The 15,021-nt window shown below is 40.4% G+C and overlaps 5 protein-coding genes across 5 annotated transcripts in view; 3 read left to right on the top strand and 2 right to left on the bottom strand.

Annotated features, from left to right (window-relative positions):
* LOC6609711 (potassium voltage-gated channel subfamily H member 8) overlaps nt 1–617 on the bottom strand; it is a 28,795-nt gene extending 28,178 nt beyond the window's left edge. The window contains exon 1 of the mRNA XM_032716016.1: nt 424–617. Coding sequence (XP_032571907.1) covers nt 424–457 — 34 coding nt within the window. The 5' untranslated portion in view covers nt 458–617. The remainder of the gene's footprint in view (nt 1–423) is intronic.
* A 1,918-nt stretch (nt 618–2,535) lies between these two features.
* Nucleotides 2,536–3,110, bottom strand: LOC6609710. The gene has a single exon (XM_032716028.1). The coding sequence runs from the start codon at nt 3,101–3,103 to the stop codon at nt 2,603–2,605; it is 501 nt and encodes a 166-aa protein (XP_032571919.1). The 5' UTR covers nt 3,104–3,110; the 3' UTR covers nt 2,536–2,602.
* A 631-nt stretch (nt 3,111–3,741) lies between these two features.
* Nucleotides 3,742–4,424, top strand: LOC6609709. The gene is made up of 2 exons (XM_002034330.2): nt 3,742–3,844; nt 3,906–4,424. Exons 1-2 carry the CDS (start codon nt 3,758–3,760, stop codon nt 4,422–4,424), a joined length of 606 nt encoding a protein of 201 aa, XP_002034366.1. The 5' UTR covers nt 3,742–3,757.
* A 3,480-nt stretch (nt 4,425–7,904) lies between these two features.
* Nucleotides 7,905–10,087, top strand: LOC6609708 (phenoloxidase 2). The gene is made up of 5 exons (XM_032716019.1): nt 7,905–8,341; nt 8,397–8,532; nt 8,602–9,096; nt 9,164–9,797; nt 9,948–10,087. The coding sequence occupies exons 1-5, from the start codon at nt 7,986–7,988 to the stop codon at nt 10,061–10,063; spliced, it is 1,737 nt and encodes a 578-aa protein (XP_032571910.1). The 5' UTR covers nt 7,905–7,985; the 3' UTR covers nt 10,064–10,087.
* Nucleotides 10,088–10,115: 28 nt separating this feature from the next.
* Nucleotides 10,116–10,643, top strand: LOC116800533 (phenoloxidase subunit 2-like). The gene is made up of 2 exons (XM_032716029.1): nt 10,116–10,200; nt 10,260–10,643. The coding sequence occupies exons 1-2, from the start codon at nt 10,136–10,138 to the stop codon at nt 10,456–10,458; spliced, it is 264 nt and encodes an 87-aa protein (XP_032571920.1). The 5' UTR covers nt 10,116–10,135; the 3' UTR covers nt 10,459–10,643.
* The last annotated feature ends 4,378 nt before the right edge of the window (nt 10,644–15,021 follow it).

Genomic DNA, 15,021 nt, shown 5'->3' with positions numbered 1-15,021 from the left:
TTGTTGACTGTTTGTATGATTTAAATTTGAGACATAAATGCCTCAAATGGTTGACATAATGATCAAAAGCATAACGGGTTTATATTCGATTAAATAAAATATACACTTGAATTCCAACAGAACTAATAAATAGCTTAAATGAAAAGTTCACACATGTCATTGAAAGTTTTTTTTTACAGTCAACGCTCGACATAGCAAATCAATTAGCATATTTTTAATATTACAAGCAATATATTTTTATAATTTAAAAGAACGCTCCAGTACATCATTTGCTATTACACGGGGTTTTTTTAATATGTTTTAGTTTCGTTTAAATGAAAACTGCTTTTGTTGTACCCACTCAATATTTTTGATTAACACTGAACATTTGACCCTGGAGAGCTTTCACTGTATTTATTTTAATTGGTTTTTTTGGACATATACCCATGGCATTGTTTGCTCTTCGACGGGCTTCCATTTGTTTTTATTTTTTCAGCCAGGAGCGTATTGATATGAAAATATTTGTCTGTCAACACTTTTTCATTCAGCTATTCGAACAATGGAAAAACTGAGCTTAAATGGAAAACATTGCGAATCCATTTAACACACAGGCGCTTCGCACACCCAACAACTGTGGTGTGTTGAGGTGTGCACACCAAAATCGACTGTTCACTACCCTTGATATGCGAAATTTCCTTTTGCCCGCAGGTGCTGCTCGCAAATAATTTTCACCAGCGATTCGAGCGGTCAAATGGCAGTAACAAATAACCGCAACCGCAACAGTGACAGCTGTTGAAGCTTCGGGAGGCAAAAGTGGGAAAAAGTTAAGCACTGATAAGAATACGACGTCACTGGCGGTAAGTTGATTTAGGGAGTGACGAAAGCTAAAGCAGACATTACGGGGGACATTCACTAGCCATGGAAATCCTCAGAAACACAATATTTTCGAAAGAGTAAACTATTCAAATCTTGAAATTGATAATACCATATGGGCATAAGAAGCAATAATTTTCACGTTAGAAAAGTACCTTCTATTAGCTTAATTATTCATTTTTGTCTATATCCAAATCAAATTCAAAAGATCTAATTCGCAAATCAATGGCTATTTTAGGAAACCCCATCCTAATACACACCCCTGTGTTCGATGGCTTGTCAAAAACACTGATAAGCTCGCACAGCCAATGCCGCCCACAGCCTTTAACCTTATCAAAGTATTTGGTTGGCCATCGAATGCGATACTGATTAATATCCCATGAGAAAGGGGCCTGTGCATGCACCAAAACCGCACATATGTATTCCCACTGGGGTTGTACCGCAAAATTTTCATTTCCAGCATTTCCGGCGACCATCAGGTGGCAGGCAGCATATGATTTCTCCAATCTGGCAAGCCCCAACACATGTATGTGTGCACAGACACAGACGCAAACATGCGGCGGCATTTGCAACTGTTTGTGCGTGCATGCATGTGTGTGTGTGTGTGTGTGCAATTTCCGTTTCCGCCTTATTCCACATGATTAGGCTGATGATACTTCGGTTTTCCTCTCAGCACGAGTTTTTCCTGCTCGCAAAACTGGAGAGTTATTTCTTTCACCAAGGTTACCCGGTGGTTTAAGTTATTTTTGCATGAAATAATCAAGGCAAGTGCTGCTTCTGTGGGTCGAATCAAAACTCAATGTAAATTTTCCAATTTCATAAATGTGCATTGCATATTTCCATTCACCGAACACGTATTAACCAGGAAGATGACCTTGTATTTGAAATATTTGCATTCAACAAAAGCTCGCATACAAAATTGAAAAAATATTACTTTTTCACAATATTTTTTACAATATCGAATAACCGGTTATTTATGCTGTGAATAAAGGAAACTAAGAGTAGTAATTCAGTAAGCAGCTTCTATGAAAAAATCTCATTAGCATAAAAAACTCTATGAAAAGACTTTAGTAAATGGACTACTTCCTGTCTATCCAGCATATATGTATGTGAACAGACCACATTGGTCGACAGGAAATTATTTTTAAAGAAGATTAACAAGAAGGAAATAAATGCAAACACCCCCGGAAATCGAGATATGGCCAACATCTGGGAGTTACCTCACGCCAAAGGGCCGGCATTCATTTAAGCAAATTTGGCTTATTTGGCAGCGGAGCTACCTAATAACCACGTTAAGGCGAAATCGCCTTGTAAGAGGGCGAAACGAGTTTGGAATTTTTAATTCCGCCTGCCGCATGTGGCGTTTTTTCGGGGAATGAGAGCTGCAGACTCCCGGAAAACCAACACGTGCCCCATAAAAAGAAGCGTGGAAAAACGGCTGTCAGGGAAACGAAAACGGAAGAGCAGGAAAAGCGAAAATATGCTTTTCTGGACTGCCCACACACACACACACTTGTCTGGCCAATAAAGGAAGAAGCAATGGGACTCAGAAGGTAACTCAATTTTATTCATCCCATTTGCAAACTGCCCACATGAATTACACGGTGAGTCAAATTCGCTTTGATTCTGAAAGTTTGAGTGCAAGTAATTATTTAAGTACGAAAAATGTTCTATTCAATAAAATTTGGATTTAACGAAAATTTTAGCAGCATAAAAACTTTTATAGAATTTTGTTAATGCAATTTAGCGTTTAATCCCCACCAGCAGCGCCTTTGGCATTCTTTCTGCGTTGCACTCTGCTCCGGATAAATCCGCGAATCAGCTTGTGGTGATTCACAACAAACTCGAACCACAGATTCATGTCTGATTCGAAATTAAAGGCCGGCATGGTAGCCATATCCGAACGGAATCCACGGATATAGTAGTTCACATCCTTGAACCAAGGACATCGCTTGGGTACGTTACTAAATCGATCCATATGCTTGCGGCCCAGTTGGATGAAGGCGATCTGGTTCTTGTTCGACAGCAGACTGCAACCATCAATTCCGGATAGATTAAACAGCGTATAGTCGTCACCAAAACGTCGGGGTAAAACTACCCGCATGTTCACAAAAAACTTGGCCACCGGCTTTTGGAATTGCAGCTCGATATTGAAGGACGGCCTTTTAACGCTTTTGCTCAAACCACATTTCAAAAGCGATAGCATCCCATCGGGATCCTCACTGCTGCAGGAGCAGTTCGTGAAGACCATGTCAAAGCTGGACTGCAAAAATGAGAACTTATAAGCCTGAACTCCAGGGTCGTGTGTCACAAAATGTTACCTTATCGGCCTTGGTATAATTAAAACAGGCCAATATGCCAATAATTATGACAGCGAACTTGTTAAACATTATGTTGCTGGCTATGCTCACGAATCCGGAATAATGTTATTTGTAGCATATTATTTTTTATAAAATATGGGTAATTACGGAGCAATGTCATTATTGATTCGATCACAAAACTAAGCCATTAGCAATTTAAACTTAAATCAGCTTTGTTTAATGAAGCATTCGAAGAGCTCATTGGATGCATAATAATGCAAATTATGTTTTCACTTGCAATTAAAAATGTTGATGCTAAGACAGCCGCCTCCTTTGCACAATTTAAATTACCTGCTCATTGTTTATTTATCATACTTATGAAAGCAGCAAATGAGATTGTTCAGCTCCATAAACTCATCCATTCAAATGTATTTAAGTCGAGCCTTATGCCACTATTAAAACAATAATGATTGTTATTGCAGCATTAGTCACGCATCAGCAGATTTTGGTTTGTTCATTCCCATTTAGAGGATTAAGTCTAGCATTAAGCATTAAGTCTAGTTGAATTGCATAATTTGAGTGGTTTTGTTCGGGACACGCGTAGGATGGATATGAAACCAAAGACAGCTGAATTTTGGATGGTAATTTTCCTCTACCTGCTCCCTAATTGGAAATTGGAGGCGGAGGCCAAGGTGCGTATAATAAACACATTGCGTATATTCAATTTCTGCAGCTGAAGTTTGCGTTTCTCAGAATAATTTTGAGCTGCAAACGGATAATTTTACATGCAGCAGCGATGATATTAGCTCAAGCGTCCTCAAGGAGTTCACTTGTGGCATAAGCAAAAGTGCCAAACGCCGCACTTGGCACATGGAATTCGTACTCGAACAACCTGTTGCCGAACATGATTTCATTATGAAAATCATCCTGCCGCGCAGGAGACCTCTGCCGGATTTCGTCCTGCTCAATGTGACCACCGATGGCTGCCAGTTACTCGCGAATCGCAATCAAGTGCCCCTTATGCGCCTGGGCCGGAATATCATGGAGCGATTCAGCAACTTTCCCAAACAGTGTCCTTTCAAGCCAAGCTTTACCTACTACATTAGGGGATTTCGCTTGGATTTGAACCTTCTGCCCGCCGTGGACATGGAGACGCCATTTCATTTCAGACGATTAAAACCTTTTTCATTTCTACAAAAACTTTTTTTATATGGATTAAGAATTGAAATTGAACTCCTTCTCTTTTCTTTCTTTCACCTTGTCTCTGTCTAATTTAGCATTTGACATCTTTTAGCCCTAATGAAAGTGCCGTCTGCAAGGGCACATAGCATTCATGTGCGTTTGACAAATCTGCAGAGGTGAGCATATGGCCATTGAGTTAATATCGCAGAAAATCATCTGACACACCAGCCCAAGACTCTGTCTCTTTCGACCCTCATATCTCCGTCTCTTTCTCAGTCCCCTTTTTCATGACAGTTCAGCCAGATGATGTTGCTCCTGTTGTTACAGTTGCCGTCGCTACCTTACCGCTCACTTTCCATTCTTTCCATGTCATTCCACAAATGTTGTTCAATTACCTGCCCACGCCCACAGACAGAGACGGACAGATGGATATACACTGGGCGAAAAAGTGCATTACACTAATTAACGTGGATAGTTTCTTTTAAAAGATTATAAACAAATGAAACGTAATCAAAATCTTATTACTGTCATCCCTGCTCTGCATAATTCTTCAAAAAAAAAACTTTATAAGTTTGATTTCTTGAAACCAATATGATTTTGGCACTAACTTAATATTTTTCCCAGTGCATATAGAAAACATTGTGGCTGCAACTGGTTGAGTATGCTTGTATTTAAGTGCGTTCGACTCGCGTTTGGAGCGCTACAAACTGAAACCAGCTGCCTCAATTTGGCATTTGACAGATGACGAGGCAGTGGGCAACTAATAACCCACCCACCCAATCCGCCCACCTGTCTGGGCGGAAAGCGAAATGAAGTGAGAAATGTGACAATGTCGTCAGTTGGTGATTTGTTACAGTTACCGAGTGGAACAGTCGCCGTTAAATGTACCTGAATGGACTTCCGGCGGGCCATGTGTTGCAGTTGCCACAGGGGATTGTTGCACCTACCCATCGCAAATTGTCATTTGCCTCTGGGAAACTAGGTATTCACAAGCCAAGCACAATGAACCCATGAATACCCTGTAAAGCAAAACTAACATTGATCGAAGATAGCTTTCCTCGAACGTGGGCTTTTCTGCCTTTTTCATCTCGGACCTAAAGAGATTACTCACTTGCACCCTTTATTAATCACTCCTACTCTTTATTCTCGTTCACTGTCACTGTCACTTTCACTTTCTCCGCATTTCTCTTTTCGCCTGGATCAGCTGGTCTGCCTTTCAGGAATGATTTTTAATTAGATGTCAGGGATTTGCATGCATGTGTGTCTCATTACGATGGAGTTTGCTAAAGTCGCCTGTCACTTCATTTGATGGCCGAGGGAATCTACTGCCCACACTGAGTTTTGGGGCCAAGAAAACTACTCTGATGCGGTCCCAAACTAATTAAGGCCAACTGTTAATTGGCCGAGTTTCGGCTGGCGCACAGTTCTTTGAAAAGACACCTAGTTAATATATGGCCGACTATTGTCAATAAATGGGTTTGTTTTATTCATGAAAAATACTAAATTAGCTAAATTTGACAGTAAAACATAAAATATATACTCATAAATTATTTAGATTTCAATTAAAGAAGGACAAAACAAAAAATATAAAAATTGGTATACAAAAATGTACGCTTTCCTTGAGGTTAAACAAACAATACCCACTCAATTTCGACACCCTTTTAAACCCTTGTTTTCCCTGTTCATGAAAGCCCACCCACATTAATGGAGCTGATAAGTTGCAAACAGATTAGAGCCATGAAACTTTAATCAGTTTGGTGCCCCAAGTGGGCAAACAATTGAAAGCGTAGCCCACTCGAAATTTTGATAACACACAGCCGCAAATTCCTGCGGTTGGCCCACAACTAATGAATAGTTTGGAATGTTCTTTAGGGCGGAGGCATGTGTTTTCGAACCTGGTCGCAGAGTGCTTAAGCCAAAATGTAAAATTTAAGCCAGCGGGTAATTAACGCATACCCACAATCCTTTTTATGGACCAGACTTTCGCCCATAAAGCCATACAGGAAGAGTGCTTGGCGCCTTTTACAAAGTTGCGTGGTTTTTAAGACTTGTTGGTAAAAGTTTGGGTTTTTTTTCTCTTTTTTTTTATTTCGCCGGTGAAAGCAAGCTCTGCACGTGTGTCCTGGCCAAAAGCTTTTGCTTTGGCCCATTTTCATCCTAATTCGATTCACACTGCCAAGTTCGCAGACTCACACACTTTCCCACAATTTATAATTAATTAAAGCAAGTTTGTCTTTCGAGCTGGAATCTGGAGCACATTTGCCATGGCTGTCGTTGAATATTCAATGAAAAATTACATTTCTCGGATAAATATTTGCGTGCAGTGAAGTGTTTTCTGGGAAAAGCCAACTTCAATATACTCTGCAATGCGGCATTTTTTTTATAATAAGAACTATTTTCAATACATAATCGGTATGCATGTTTCAAAAGAATCTACAAAAAATCGCACAAAATATTCTTGCCTAAGGTATTTTAAACAAAAATTCAATTGATGGTAGTCAAATTTGCTTACATAGGTTACCGGACATAGTTCATAAACTGAAGATTGTGTATCTGCTGGAACATCGACATTAGCAAACAAAGTCGAGCAGAAAAGTCATTTTCATGTTGTTATGGCCAGAGTGCAGAAATTGTGAAAATTCATCTTTTCAATTTTCGCCCGAAACCCGGACTTTTATGCAAACTTGCTACGCTCGTTTTTGTTACTGTCAATTTCACAGATTAATGCGCACACATTTCAACGCCAAAGTCGGCAGCAACATTTATTATTGACAATGGCCAAAAGTTTGGCCATTCGCTTTGCTTTTTGGCCAACATCGTTCTTTTGGCCAGACGGCGAAGCGACAAAAATTGATTTACAGTATAGATATTTTAATCATCCAAGCTCTCTTGCCATTTAGTTCTTAGTTACATGCAGCTCCACACTGCCATTCCAAAAACCAAATTTATGGGCCATGTCGAAGGACGAGCCCTCTGCTCCAAGCCAAATTTATGGCCTCGCATTGAGCGGTGGGCGGTGGGTGGGTTATTGTTAAGGGGGCGTGGCAGCCTGTTGAGCAAGTATTTCGGTGTTATTTCTATGCGAATAAGAAGCTTTTCCGGTGGCCTTCGGCCTGTTTACTTTAGGAGTTGTATTTCGCGTGGTCGCAAAAAGGTTTCTCTGATACTTTTCGGCAAAGACAAAGAAATTCAATTTAAGCTTCCTACCCCGGAACTAAAACTCTTCAAAAACTTGAAAAAAATTAATTGGTTGTGGGAATTATTGAAAAAATCAGTATCAGTTCAAGCTCTATTCAGTTTCACGTTTAATGACATTCAACTGAAAATCAACAATGGTATATTATTTTGTGGAAGCAATTAAAAGTATTTCTCATATCATTTTGCAGCTCAACAACTTTTGGGGTATTGCACTTTTTGCTTTTTCTGGAGCTATCGGCAAAACCACAATGAATTTGTGAGAAAAAAGGCTCGACCATTGCCGTTTGTGGTGAGAAGTTGATAATAAACATTTTTAAAAATTTTATTTTGATTTTCGAACCGCTAGTTACCTATAAAATGAGTTCGGCTTCCCGGCAAAATCACAGTTCTCCAACAGGCTTCGTTGAGTGAAGTTAAACGTGTAGTTGAAAGTGTAGTTCCATAGCGAAAACCATGACGAACACGGATCTGAAAGCCTTGGAACTCCTGTTCCAGCGACCCCTGGAGCCGGCATTCACCACCCGAGACTCCGGAAAAACTGTGTTGGAACTGCCCGATTCCTTCTATACGGATCGCTATCGCAATGACACCGAGGAGGTGGGCAATCGTTTCTCCAAGGACGTGGATCTGAAGATCCCAATTCAGGAGTTGAGCAACGTTCCCAGTCTGGAGTTCACCAAAAAGATTGGTCTCAAGAATCAATTTTCGCTGTTCAACAATCGCCATCGGGAGATCGCCAGTGAGTTGATCACCCTCTTCATGGGTGCTCCCAATCTCAGACAATTCGTGTCGCTTTGCGTTTACACCAAGTAAGTACTCGTACTAAAATAAATATATGTATTATATAATATATTAATCTTTTAGGGATCGTGTGAATCCTGTGTTGTTCCAATATGCCTACGCCGTAGCCGTTGCCCATCGCCCGGATACGCGTGAAGTGCCCATTACCAACATTTCCCAGATCTTTCCGAGCAACTTTGTAGAACCTTCCGCCTTCCGGGTTCGTTCAAATCCTTCTTTATTTGACCAATCTAAGTTCTTAATGGTGTATTTATAAATTTGACCACAGGATGCCCGTCAGGAAGCTTCTGTCATTGGAGAGAGCGGCGCTCGTGTCCATGTGGACATTCCGCAAAACTACACGGCCTCGGATCGCGAGGATGAACAGCGCCTGGCGTACTTCCGTGAGGACATCGGTGTGAACAGCCATCACTGGCACTGGCACTTGGTCTACCCGACCACAGGACCCACGGAGGTGGTCAACAAGGATCGTCGTGGCGAGCTCTTCTACTACATGCACCACCAGATCCTCGCGCGCTACAATGTGGAGCGCTTCTGCAACAATCTGAAGAAGGTGCAGCCGCTGAACAACCTGCGTGTAGAGGTTCCCGAGGGCTACTTCCCCAAGATCCTGTCCAGCACGAATAACCGCACCTATCCCGCCCGAGTGACCAACCAAAAGCTGAGGGACGTGGACCGCCATGATGGGCGTGTGGAGATCTCCGACGTGGAGCGCTGGCGTGATCGCGTTCTGGCTGCCATTGATCAAGGATACGTTGAAGACGTTAGTTGGGTCCGATTGGAATATTCATAGCATAGGTCATTAAACGTTTTCATTTGATAATCCGTAGACTTCTGGCAATCGTATACCATTGGACGAGGTTCGTGGCATCGATATCCTGGGCAACATGATTGAGGCAACGCCAGTCCTATCCATCAACTATAATTTCTATGGCAATCTGCACAACGAGGGACACAACATAATCTCCTTCGCCCACGATCCCGATTACCGTCACTTGGAGGAATTCGGTGTGATGGGCGATGTGACCACGGCCATGAGGGATCCAATCTTCTACAGGTGGCACGGATTCATCGACACGGTGTTCAACAAGTTCAAGACCCGCCTGAACCCGTACAATGCCGGCGAGCTTAACTTCGATGGTATTACTGTGGACTACATTGAGGCCAAGATTGGCAAGTCCAATACCAAGGCCAACACCCTGTTGACCTACTGGCAGAAGTCGAGTGCCGACTTGGCAGCTGGCCTGGACTTTGGTCCATCGGCCGATGGCAACATATTCGCCTCGTTCACCCATCTGCAGAATGCTCCCTTTACCTACACCTTCAATGTGACCAATAATGGAGCCAGACGGACGGGTACTTGCCGTATCTTCATCTGCCCCAAGGTGGATGAGCGTAATCAGGCTTTGAATCTGGAAGAGCAGCGACTGTTGGCCATCGAAATGGACAAGTTCACAGTTGATTGTGAGTAAAAACAGAATTTATTAAGTTATTTATTTTACATTTTGGTATTTGAAAAGTTTTTCGTACAAAACTAGCCAGTGATTTTAAGCTTATACCTTTCCATTCTGTCATCCTTCTACGATCTATTAACACTCTTTAATTAATCCCCAGTGGTGCCCGGTGAGAACACCATCCGCCGCCAGTCGACAGAGTCCTCGGTGGCCATTCCCTTCGAGCGCTCATTCCGCCCGGTTGGAGCGGACTATCAGCCCAAGGCCGCCGATTAGTTGGCACGCTTCAAGTTTTGCGGATGTGGGTGGCCACAGCATCTCTTGCTGCCCAAGGGCAATGCCCAGGGAATGCTCTTCGACCTGTTCGTCATGATTTCCGATTACTCGCAGGACTCCGTTGAGCAGCCCAAAACGTGAGTGCTATAAACCCAATTTCCCATCATCAGCTGACATTCTCCTTGTCGCCCATTAGACCCAATGATGCCTGCAGCACGGCGTACTCGTTCTGTGGTCTGAAGGACAAATTGTATCCTGACAGACGCACCATGGGCTATCCCTTCGATAGACGTCTGCCCAATGCCAATCTCACCCAATTGGTCGGTGCCTTTGGCAACATGGCCAAGACCGATTTGAGGATTGTCTTCAATGATCGCGTGATTGACAAGGCCTAGATGATTGCTCCAACTAACAGAGCTCATTTTGAGAATCAATGGAAACGGACTTGAAAACGGACAACTCTTGGAATCATACACTTTTTGCTATTAACTTATAATTAACCAAACTTGTGCGCGTTTATGTGGTGTTTTATCGTTTAGTTACCCTCTACAAAAATAAATGTAATATTTGCAGGCAGTAATACAAGCGAGTATTGACACCTATTGAATGCAGTGGGGAGATAGCTTTAGCCAAGGAACTTTTAGTTAGCTTATAATGTATCTAATAGTCCCAATTTACCACCCGGGGAGACCAAAGAATTTTACAGATTTTTATTTATTACTTTTTCAAGGCAAAAGAGAGATTACTCGTTTTCGTTGGCCTCAAGCGAGTCAGCCATGGATATGATAAATATTTACTGATATAAGAAATCCTCGTCTAGGAATATTCACATGCCAAATATTTGCTTAGCATTATTGAATATTATTTATGGCAAAGGAATACAGATACACAGCCGCAGAAGGGCGTTTATTTGTCATAGACAGACACACCCACATCTGGGCGAACTAATCCTATTAGACTTCAAAGCGCCTTGCTCGACAAACTTTGCGATTGCCCATGTCCAGGAGGCCTTGGCGTTCCACCCACCCACCAAGTATTGAGGAAAAATAGAAAAACATCCTGGCAAAACAGCCAACAAAACCGCTGCACGTGTTGCGTTTATTAATTTTTGGCTTTTACCGAGTCGAAGGCCTTAATTAAACATCCACTTGATGTGGATAAAGTTCAAGACTTTGGATTAGCGCAGCACAACAGCTGTCTCAAACAAATTGATTTTTAAAAGATTTTTATGACTGCCTTATATTGCGCCACATGACGTATACGTGATGAAATTGAGTTTCCGACTGCAATCATCAGGAGGAGTAAGGCATGTGCAATCTCTAATTGGGTTGATTTGCAGAAAGAAATGTAGGGAAAAGTTCCAACTCATGACTATGTACCTGCAGAGCACGCGTATGTCTAAAAAACACACATATTCAAATCAAAATCGAAATGAAACTGATGGCAACAAAATAAAACGGCTACATTTTATATATTATCTGCCGCAAAAACGAGTTCAATGCGCCCAAACAAAAAAATTGGGGGCTAATGTTGACAGGACACGGCCACGCAATTTAATCTCTTTTGTTGCCTGGAACAGGACTTTTTTTTTCATTTTTATTTCTTTTCAAAGTTGCATATTTTATGACCGTATTTTGTGTGTACTGCAACTGGTGTAAACTTTCAGCAGAATTCAAATTAAATTACAGCAGAACGGACAATTTGCGGAGAAGGCGTTTTGGCTTTGAGAGGATTTAAGTAAATATCCCTAAGGAAAGTAAATACACGTTTGAGCATTATAAAAGGTTATTATGGTCGAAACGAAAGGCAAACGAGAGGGAGGGGTGGGGGTTAGACTGGCCCACAGCTTTTTTATCACTTCTCCCTTTTTTTCAATCATTAGATCCTGGCCACAGGACATTCCCGCTCACTTTCCTTGCATTTATTTATGCGGCTAAATTGTAGAAAAATTAAAAAAAATAGACAAAAATACGGAGCAAGGCAAAAAGTTGCCGAGTCCCTTTAATTTATTTTCGTAGCTGCGGGGCAAGAAATTTTGGTGTTCTTCCCTCTTTTTCTTCCGTGGCAAAGCCACCAAAATGCCGCCACTTAGGCAAAACTTTGGCTTTAGCTTTGGGTCGTTTTTCCCATATGCTGTTTTTGGGGGAGGACTTTTAGCTGTTTGCCATTAATGTTGCTGAGTTTGCTTCGTTTTGGTTTAAGGGTTTGAAAAAATATTTGCCCGGTTACTTGGCATATTAGCATACTTTTTTACCACCCAGCACACATGTGTGTAATAATTGTAAATAATGGGTTTGAAAAGAGTTTGGCGCTGATTAGGGTAACAAATGTTACAACTGTTAGAAACGTTTGTAGTAAGCCAATGGGCCAATGCGAATTTAAACACATTTTTGTACACTGCAGTCGATCTGCGCAATTGATTGCTTAATTTCTGTGAAATTTGCATTCAATCAAATGTGAAGCCCATTAAAAAGTCAATCAGACGTGAATGCAAAGCAGCCAAATAAATTGACGTAGAAGGCTATTGTGTAAACCGACCTTGCAACAATGCACTTTCTACTGCAAAATATATACATATATACACAAATGTCCGATCTGTTGAATAATAAACATCACTTGGCCTGACTGAAAGTAACAATAAGAACAACTATTTTTTTTAGAGAGAAAATTATTCACTATCTATAATAGTACATTTTGATAGTGTATTCAAATTTTTCAATAAAAGGCTCATAAAAATCGATCTATGGATATGTTAGATAGAATGTTTACCACATAAGTCATTTTTTCTTCGACGCAAATGTAATCATATTTGTTGATGGTATTTTTGTCCCCTGTACACATAAACAATGGAATGGGAACCGAGTCCAATAATGCCTGCCTTGTGCCAATAAAATAATAAATGAAATAATGCAGCTGGTTTGGACAAGAACAAGACCAGTCACTGGATGATAATCATATAATATAAATACGTACAGGAAAGTCAAACAAAATGTAGATTTGCGAAATATTACAGTCATTTTACTCGTGATGTAAAGAAATTAAAACTTAACATTTATATATATAAAACCACTTTAAACTGTATTAAAATTGTTAGTTGAGAGGTTGTAAAATAGCGTAAGTTGAGTTTAATGCTATTTTACATTTTTTGTTTAATCCAACTTGGAATCTAACATATTGGCCTGCGCTGTGTCTGGAACAAGCATATGGATATGTTTGCCTTGGCTGGGCTGACATGCATGAAATTCGATATTGATTTAGACCTGGGCTCGCTATCCGCGAATAACGCAGCCCAACCACAATGCGAATGACAAAGCACTGTCAAGTGTGTACTTCCAGTATAATAGTACATCATAATTATTGGCATTTTTTCCATCGGATTCGATGCCAAGCGTCCTGGGTCCTGTGTCCTGAGTCCTGGAGCATGCTAATTGTTTGCAATTATGCTTTGAGTCAGATTCACTCCGTAATGGAAATGAAATTGGTAGCGAGAAATCACAGGAGCGGCAGCACTTGAATTCATTAAAATGTGGAAATGCTGCCTCGCATTTTCCCGCAGTTTTCAATGCGAATTAGGTTAACCGCGGGAAATTCATGTTTAATTGAAACGCCATAAGGTTTCCCACCATATTTAGATAATTGGAAAACCGCAGCAGGACATGAATGTCATTTCACAATTAATTGTCAGCTTCTAAAGTAGATCATTTCAAGAAAAAACAATTTAATTTATTTTTGATACACGAACTAATTCAATTTTATTTTATTTTATCAAATTTTACTTCTTTTGATTATTATTTCAACCGTCTTTTATGATTATGGACTGTTAATTTGCTATTTACTCTGAGAAATGTTTATTTGCCACGCGCTGAGACGTCGACATTTACTTTTGGCTGGTTCGTAATACTAATATTTAAATTAATTGCCAAATGTTTACAACTTGGTTCAGCGACTTCGACAGTTCATCAGAAGAAGAGCGGTGTTAATCTGTTAATATCTGCCGTTTTGTTTATGGCCCCCTTGCCATTGGCTTAAACAAATCACTTTTATCTGTCCCTTTTTTCTTTTTCTTTTTTTTTACCCAAATTCGGATTGTAGTACAAAAATCGACAGCTGTGTTATTTTAGCATCCAATGCGATTCGCTGGGAATTTATGTTTTATGCACAAACACACACGAGGAGTAAATAAACAAGCAGCTAGCAGCTTCGTTTGTTTTCCCAACAAAAAAATTAACACAAATAGCAACTTAGCGATAAAGTGCTGCTAAAAGCTATTAACTATGATGTCAGACAGCCATATGTACCGCCTATCTCATTAGCACTGGGAAAAATGGATTTAAAGTCTACATATATGAAATAAACTCATCATCAACAATACTGGTTTATAAAACAACAGCATTTAAGAGAAATTAAAAATTATATGTTTTATATATTTTTATTTCTGTAAATGTGGCTTAACTTTGTTTTTTCAGTGTCTTTTTGTTTGGGGAATTTCTTTTTACATCCCATCTGATCACGACCATAACTGTGTCGGAACTTGAACTTGGCAAGGGTATTAGTCTTCTATATTCAGTCAAACATACAATAATTATTCACAGATGTATAGCAATAAGTTTATGGCCATTGTTCTATAAACAATGTGATAATTCAAAGATGCTAAACATGGTAAGTGGGGTAATAACCTATGGAAATTTCTCATTTTTAATCTGAATTAAAATAGAAACCTAACAAAATTCTATTTTACAGCAAATTAAAATTGTTCCCTTCAATTTGTTAAATATAAAACTATTCGTTTCCTTGCACCTTTATATTTTCCCCAGTTGGCCAAAGGAACTCGCTTAGAATTGCGGCTTCCCTTAGGCATTTTGGGGCTTTGTCGTGGGCATAATGTGCATAGAAATGCGATTCAAGGTAGGGACAGACAACAATTATTCTTATTCGCATTGCGAGTGTGGGCGGCGCAC

Source organism: Drosophila sechellia, chromosome 2R (assembly GCF_004382195.2).
Source record: "Drosophila sechellia strain sech25 chromosome 2R, ASM438219v1, whole genome shotgun sequence".
Lineage (NCBI taxonomy): Eukaryota > Metazoa > Arthropoda > Insecta > Diptera > Drosophilidae > Drosophila > Drosophila sechellia.
The sequence above is the reverse complement of the archived record's forward strand: the minus strand, read 5'-3'. Positions and strand labels throughout refer to the sequence as shown.

Excerpts from the sequence above, each read along its gene's own strand:
- LOC6609710 (XM_032716028.1), bottom strand. The coding sequence starts at position 3,103 with ATGGTCTTCACGAACTGCTCCTGCAGCAGTGAGGATCCCGATGGGATG.
- LOC6609708 (XM_032716019.1), top strand. The coding sequence starts at position 7,986 with ATGACGAACACGGATCTGAAAGCCTTGGAACTCCTGTTCCAGCGACCC. Across the intron at positions 8,342-8,396 it reads TCGCTTTGCGTTTACACCAA|GGATCGTGTGAATCCTGTGT; the intron begins GTAAGTACTCGT and ends TTAATCTTTTAG. Across the intron at positions 9,097-9,163 it reads ATCAAGGATACGTTGAAGAC|ACTTCTGGCAATCGTATACC; the intron begins GTTAGTTGGGTC and ends GATAATCCGTAG.
- LOC116800533 (XM_032716029.1), top strand. The coding sequence starts at position 10,136 with ATGCTCTTCGACCTGTTCGTCATGATTTCCGATTACTCGCAGGACTCC. Across the intron at positions 10,201-10,259 it reads TCCGTTGAGCAGCCCAAAAC|ACCCAATGATGCCTGCAGCA; the intron begins GTGAGTGCTATA and ends GTCGCCCATTAG.
- LOC6609709 (XM_002034330.2), top strand. The coding sequence starts at position 3,758 with ATGGATATGAAACCAAAGACAGCTGAATTTTGGATGGTAATTTTCCTC. Across the intron at positions 3,845-3,905 it reads AATTGGAGGCGGAGGCCAAG|AATAATTTTGAGCTGCAAAC; the intron begins GTGCGTATAATA and ends TGCGTTTCTCAG.